The sequence below is a fragment of the Henckelia pumila genome, chromosome 2 (genome assembly GCF_033568475.1).
Source record: "Henckelia pumila isolate YLH828 chromosome 2, ASM3356847v2, whole genome shotgun sequence".
Lineage (NCBI taxonomy): Eukaryota > Viridiplantae > Streptophyta > Magnoliopsida > Lamiales > Gesneriaceae > Henckelia > Henckelia pumila.
In genome coordinates, this window is record NC_133121.1 from 186,626,844 (window position 1) to 186,634,687 (window position 7,844).

General features: G+C 30.4%; 1 protein-coding gene across 2 annotated transcripts; it reads left to right on the plus strand.

The window, feature by feature from the left end:
• The first annotated feature begins 640 nt into the window (after positions 1-640).
• On the plus strand, positions 641-4,184 carry LOC140880622 (uncharacterized). Of its 2 annotated transcripts, XM_073285219.1 has the most exons (8): positions 641-793; positions 861-1,010; positions 1,449-1,625; positions 1,912-2,000; positions 2,075-2,139; positions 2,941-3,043; positions 3,621-3,734; positions 3,868-4,184. In XM_073285219.1, exons 1-8 carry the CDS (start codon positions 685-687, stop codon positions 4,012-4,014), a joined length of 954 nt encoding a protein of 317 aa, XP_073141320.1. In that variant the 5' UTR covers positions 641-684; the 3' UTR covers positions 4,015-4,184. The 2 variants fall into 2 exon arrangements, 1 of the variants encoding a protein (XP_073141320.1); XR_012149686.1 differs by lacking the exon at positions 3,868-4,184 and having other exon boundaries at positions 2,941-3,319.
• The last annotated feature ends 3,660 nt before the right edge of the window (positions 4,185-7,844 follow it).

A 7,844-nucleotide genomic window follows, 5' to 3' on the forward strand; every position in this document is an offset into this window, starting at 1 on the left:
ATATATTTTTATTGCTACATCTTCCTCCATCCCCATATACGAGATCCCTATACCCATTTAGACATTTATTTAATGAGTCCAAAAAACGCCTCCATAACCTCCTCCATTTCCATCTAATTCCGTGGAAAGTGTCATTCTACCAAATCCCCACCAAATCCATCCACCAAACAGTGTATATCTATTAATCTATTAATATTTATTTATTAAGTCTAAACACCTTATAAAAACTGTACTGTCTTGGTTTATTTTTTATTTTTCCAAAATTACCCCTAACTAACTCACGTTCTTTGTTTTGGATCCTCAAATCTCTCTCTTCAATATATAATATTCTTTACACTCTTCTTGATTTTTATAATATTTGTTAAGTACACCTTATAAAAATTGTGATGTCTTGGTCTGTTTTTTATTTTTCCAAAATTGCCCCCTAACTAACTCACATTCTTTGTTTTGGATCCTCAAATCTCTGTCTTCAATATATAATATTCTTTACACTCTTCTTGATTTTTATAATATTAATTTCATATAATAAATTGAAAAAAAAAATAAAATTATAAAATATATTTCAATTCATACAAATAATTTAATCTATACGTGCACGTGTCCGTGCTTTTTGCTAGTATGAATGGGGGGTTACCGTAAAATAAACAAGTTCAGTTGGAATTCGCGTTCCCCAAAGAGTCAGAGATGGCGGATGAGAAAGAGCATGGAATATCAACGGTGAAATCAATTGTGGTGTACCCCATTAAATCGTGCGGAGGAATTTATGTTACGCAAGCGCCCATCACTTCCACTGGTATTATACATCTCGCTCTTCCATTATTTTTTCAAGGATAACTGCACTTATTTGTGTCCATCTGAAGGATTCAAATGGGATCGACAGTGGCTGACCGTCAATTCCAAAGGCAGAGCATACACGCAGAGAGTTGAGCCGAAGCTTGCTTTAGTCCAAGTCTTTCTGCCTGATGAAGCGTTTTTTGAGGATTGGCAACCAAGTGACGAATCATTTTTAGGTATCCACTTTCTTTGGTTAGCTTTGATTTTGTTGTAGAAACAAGAAGAATTATGTATTCAAGTACAAGAACTTGAGGAAATATATGGGTTTTGTCAATAGTTTTAGTTTACCAGATTTGCTTGTCATGTTTCAATTTGATGCCCTTCTTCTCTTCTGTTTCTTAAATTTTTTTTTTTCACTGAAATTCTTTGCTGAACTTCATTCATTTCCTTGAAATAAATCTGTGATCATATCATTTGTTCTTTGACGTGGTGCCAAGTTGTAATTCAGAACGACATTTCATCTACCAAATACAATCCCAAAAACGAATTGGGTCTCCATTTTCCCAAATGGAAAAGGGAAACAAATGTGAGATCAGAAAAGGTTCAAGTCATTGAGAAACTTTTGAATGGATAAATAAGCATAAGTTAACACTACTGTATTCTTTCTTCTTTAGAGGTCAAAGCTCCTGGTATGGATGTGCTGAAGGTTCCATTGACTAAACCTTTGAAAACGGTGGACAATGTCTCCGTGTGGGAGTGGTGCGGTTCCGCGATAGATGAAGGACCTAGTGCTGCGAAATGGTTCTCCACTTACCTTGGGAAATCTAGCAGGCTAGTGCGTTTTAATTCTGGTAAAGCAATTAAACTTACACCCACGACCATATGTCCGTCAACTCCCGGCCCCGCAACAAATTTACTATAAGTTTTGGGTAACTTGATTGCAATCTGAAATGAATAGTTTTTGAAAAATAGATTCTTTAGCTTTTTTCAACATTTTCTATTGAACATTACATGTAGATTTGAAGGATAGAATTAGAGTTTGGTGTCGAAATTTACATCTGGAGTAAAAGTTGACTGATGTTTGGATGTTATAAACACTCTTAAACATGCTTGATTTATTTTATTTTCATCGTACAGATTCAGAGGTTAGGCCGGTGGATCCAAATTATGCCCATGGTTACGAGGTTATGTTTGCTGATGGATATCCATTCCTTTTGATATCACAGGTGAATAATGAGTGAGTTCAGTGCAATACTTTTTAATGAATAAACTCTTATGTATTGTTTGTACAACAATGCAGGGATCATTGAATGCATTAAATGCTCTTCTCCAGGAACCTGTACCGATCAACCGTTTCCGACCCAAGTATGCAGCTGTGCATTTCTCATTGAAGCATCCTTGAAGTATTTGAATTAAATTGTGCATAGATTCATAATGGAGCAATGTCTACCTGCTTTGAACATAATAATATTCTTTGGGCCAAATTATTAAGTTGTTATTCCTCTTAAATTTCCACGACTTGGGTATGCTTTCCTCAAGACATATTTCTCCATATTGATTTTGTCATGGCCAGGGCTTAGGCGTGTGCAAGCGCGACCATACAATGGACTTCTATAGCAATTATTTCATATTCATCCTCACTTTACGAAAATGGCTAAACCAAGTTGTTGTAGGTGTCCATTGTATCTCGTTATAAATTCATTTAAATATATAAATTTTTTTATCCATGTGGAATAGGGTAGCACAATCACCTTCCTTCTCGACACGACGTCACGTAGTCTAACCTCTCGGTCCACCAGCTCCAAGAATATTTTAGAGGTAGCTCCCCATGCACGTGTCTTGTGGGTTCAAGAGGTGACTCTCACATGTATGACACTTTTGTTCTACCTAGCACTTATTTCTCGATGTTTCTGTTGATAAAACATTTTTGATACCATACCATTTTGTCACACTTCAGGCCCAGGCCCACGCAAGTGCAACGCACAGTGGACTCTTGTAGCAATTACTTCGTATGAGTTCCCCACTTTACGAAAATGTTCAACCAAGTTGCTATGAGTTAATTGTATCTCATTATAAACACATTTAAACATTGAACTTTTATCTATATGGGATGAGGTATCACGGATTTTGCGTAGCGAAAGTTTCAAAATGTGCTTTTGTTTGCAGCATTCTTGTGGATGGATGCTTTTCATTTTCTGAGGATTTGTGGACAGAGATAAGGATAAATAAGTTGACGTTCCAAGGTGTTAAACTTTGCTCACGTTGTAAGGTAAGTGAATATCCACTGAGCCCTTTATCCAGATGATTCCTGGAATCTTGATGATCATGGGTGGTTTTAGCTAATTTAACGAGGGGTAAAATGGGACAAGGGATTACTATCTATGGTGAGCAAATATTTTTATTATTATTATTTCAAAAATTATCTGTAAAAGTTCATAAAACTTTGGTTTGAATGAAGGGCAGTCGCCTCCCCTAATGCTCCGCTTGGTGACTAAAGTGAGCTACGGGCTATAATCCATGAACACTAAACAAGATTGTGGAACCTGTAGATCTCTGTCCTTCCTTTTTTTAGCATAACTTTGAGAAACTAAATTCTAAGGATGCATTTGGATCAAATGATTATAGTACTTGTTTGGATGCTTTTGAATTCTTCGAGTTTGAAATTCCTTTTCTAGTAGATTTCAAATTCTTTCTAAAATAGAGTTATTTGAAATCCATTCATTAAACTCTTCTCCCAAAACCCAAATTCACTCGATCGAAAGTCCAAACACAGGGTATACCTTACGTCCCTGTATTGGTTCTGACGTTCAATCTCCCTTCTTACCTGATCGGAAATCATCATTCAGGTACCAACAATAAATCAAGAAACTGCAGTAGCCGGGCCCGAGGTTGGCGAGACTCTATTGAAGTTCCGTTCAGACGAAGTGTTACGACCAAACAGGAAACCACAGAAAGGAAAGGCGAGTATTCGCTGAAGAAAAAGATTTTTCTGTTATCTGTACATCGGAACAAAGTTTTTTTTATGAATATTGGCTTTCACACGCATGAAACATGAATCATGATGAGGATTGTTTTTGTGTTGAACTGGTTCAGGTATATTTCGGGCAGAACATGGTATGCAGGGACTCCCTTGGCCTAGGAATGGAGAAGATTAACATGGCCAATAGCATGATTATCAAAGTGGGAGATCCTGTATACGTCCTGAAGATGGTATCATCTCCCGATGATTCTCCTGCTTAGTTTGGGAAGCACTTCTTGATGTGTTTGACAATCTCTTGTTTAAAACTCTACTTGGAAGGGGTTTTGACGTAGTCTTTTTTCTGTGCATGTTTTCATTTCAATAGTAGCAAAGATGATTTAACACATGAATCAATGAAATATGGTAATTATGGCCCCGTTTGGTTTCAAAAGCCAGGCCAAAAAAGCATTTTTTTAAGTGCTTTTCAGTTAACAAGGTGTTTGGTTCACCAAAAAAGTGCTTAAATAAACACTTTTTTAAGTCAAAATTAGAGCTTTTTCAAAAGCTAAAAATTGCAGCTTTTAAAAGCACTTATTTTAAAAAATCTCTACAAAATCCAAACGGGCTCTATATGTGAACTACAAATTATATATTTTTATAATTTTTTTTACTACCGTAGGAATTTTTATAATTTGATTGTTGTATTTTGGGTTTTTTTATTATTAATTTTTAATAAATAAAAAAACTTCTGCAATTCTCCACTACTAAAAGCGGACGCCGCAAATTCCAGCACTTTGTTGCAACTTTTGTTTTGTTTTTTTTTATTTTTTAATTAATTATATAATTAATAATATTTTGTAAAATCATTATTTATTTATTTTCGATATGATATTTTTTCTCAAAAAATATATTTTTTAATTTTAATTTTCGAATTTGATCACAAGCCAAAAAAATTATTAAGAAAAAAATAAATAAAAAATTTACGGTTAAAAAAATTATACTAATAAATAAATTTGTTTGTGATCAGTTGTATTTATTGAAAAATTAATTAATCTAAATAAATATATTTTGATTAAATTTATTTATATTATATTTTTTAATATAAATTCTATTTTTATTTAAAAAATTAGTTAACGGAGTTATTGACTTATTTTAATTCGTTTGGATCTGTAAAGGTTTTCATGTTTTATGGATAGATCTAAGGAGTTAATTCGGATATATTCGGGTCGGGTTCGAGTTCACAATTTTCGAGATGATTTTCGTTCGGCCTGAGTTCGGGTTGAAGAATTTTTTAATGGAATTTTTGCATATATCCGAATTAACTCCTCTAGATCTATCTATAGAAATGAGAAACCTTCACAAATCCAAACGAATTAAAATAAGTCAATAACTTCGCTAATTTTTTTTAATTAAAAATAAAATTTATATTAAAAAAATATAATATAAAATAAATTTAATCGAAATATGTTTATTTAGGTTAACTAATTTTTATATAAATAAAACTGATCACAAATAAATTTACTTACTCAGTTTAATTTTTTTAACCATAAATTTTTTTTATTTTTGTCTTCTTTATAATTTTTTAGCTTATGATCAAATTAAAAAATTAAAATTAAAATATATATTTTCTGAGAAAAAATTATCATATTAATAATAAAAAAATAATCATTTTACAAAATATTATTAATTATGTAATTAATTAAAAAAACAAAAAAAAAATGGTTGCAACATGGGAACCTACAAATTTGCAAGTCCCCATGCGTGGAAGTGCTGGCAGCGGAGCAAACTAGCATTTTTTGCAATCCTCCATTATTTAAATTAAATTTGAAATTTTTAAAATTTTTAAAATTAATAATTAAAAAAACTTGGTATTTTTAGTATTTAGAATGGTATTTATACTCCAAAAAAAATAGTAGCACTCCGAAAATTTTATTTATTGAAAATTTTAGATTTTAAAGTAAATTTAATTTCTCAAGAAAATAAACTAAAATTTAAAAAATTTCCATATTTTTTAATCAAATTTAAATAAACTTTAAAAATAAAAAAAATTTATTCATGTTTATACAAACTTTTAATATGATTATACAAATACAGGTTAATTAAAAAAATTACAGGTTCATTTGTTTTCACAAAATAAATAAATTTGGATGTACACATTTTAATTTACTTATATATTATCTGATGACTAACAAATTTTTATAACATAAAGATGTCATTTAAAATCTATTCGTTTATATAAATAACCACTTAATATTAAAAATTTTCATATTTATTTGGAAAATTGTTGATACAAAATATATTAACTATAAATTTGATAAATTATATTTAAGTTAAAAAAATATGAAGTTGTGGTAATTGTTAGGATTGATTTGGGATTTCTTCAAAGTAAAGATATATTATGAAATTATTCTTATCTAAACTAATCAGTCTGCTAACTCTAAGTTAAAATACAAAAATAACTTTTGTTATAAATATATTGTAATTATATATGTTTATCTTTATCTATGTAGATTTAGAAGATTTGTGATCAAGATAAATTTTTCAAGATATAATATATGTAAATATTTGCATTCTATTATTTTTTCCTATAAATAGGGGTGATTATGTTCAATGAAAATTGCACCTGACTCATATGATTCTCTCTTCTCTCATTAATTCTCTCTACTCATCTTTATTTCTCTCATGATTTATAACACGTTATCAGCACGATGTTGTAACCAACTGAGAATGAAAATAATTTTCGTTTTATTGATGTTATTGGAATAGCACATGTTGTCAATACTCAATTTTATGTGAGATGTGTTCATTGGTTCTATAGAAGTAGCACAATGAAAATAATTAAAATATTGGTGCCCATGAAATATCATAAATATGTTGATGGCTATAAAGTAACACAACATAATTTTATATTGAGAATTTGAAAAAATTCATGATCATGATATAATATATTGAGAATTTTAAGATATTTATGACTACAATTTTGATATATCGAAAAATATTCATGATTATAACGTAATATATTGAGAATTTGAATAGATTCATGATAAATATATGATATATGATTTCGTATATCAAGAAATTTAAAAAAATCATAATGAATATCTGATATGATATCCATGATATATAAATACTATCGAAAGATATAGATCTATATCAAACTATATCTGAAACGACTCATACTTATTAATGAATTTTTTTTTTAAACAACGATATATATATATATATATATATATATATATATATATATATATATATATATATATATATAGTATATTTAAATAATCTTAACATAAAATAACTTACATAAAGTATATTTGCATGCAATTTAATTAAATAATTAAACATGCATAAAAATCCATGCAACTTAAATGTAAATCTAATAATTTAAAATCCATGCATACGTAAACACTTTTCCTAAAATCCTCCAACCATGCAAACATAATTAGAAAATCCTCAAACCATGCAACTGAATAAAATTTTATCATATGCGAAAAATAACATAATGTTCAAATATCTCAAAATAGCTAAACATAAGCCGAGCAGAAGGTCACGGGCGGACTAGATGCATGGGCGCTCAGACGTCCTCACCGCCAGTCGGGGCAATATGATCATCATCATAATTATGCTCACCTGCACCCATTAGATCTAGTGAGCCTAAAGACCCATCATGTAACGTCCCAGTTTTTTTACAATCGAAACGGTACTCAAACATACATACTTAAGATTTGGGAAAAATAAAACTTTGCGGAAGCATCATCTTCTTTAATAAAATAAGCGTATTAAAAGTGCACAAATAATGAAATAGCATTTAAAAGTCTTTGCCAAACATGGCCATAAAATTAAAATTTAAAACTTGTTTTCTCATCAAAACATAAAATTGTTTCTCCAAAGCATTCCCATAATTTCTTCAATAAGTTTAGCACTCATGCATCGCCCGCCGACCCGACTCCATGCTCCACTTCATGTCTGTTACCATAATCATCGATATAATCATTCAAAGCATCGTCATTACCTGCACCATTCAAGTATGGTGAGTGTAAAGACTCAGCAAAAAATACATAAAAACTTGAAACTCAAAATTTACAACATAACATGAATACGTAGTAAAAAC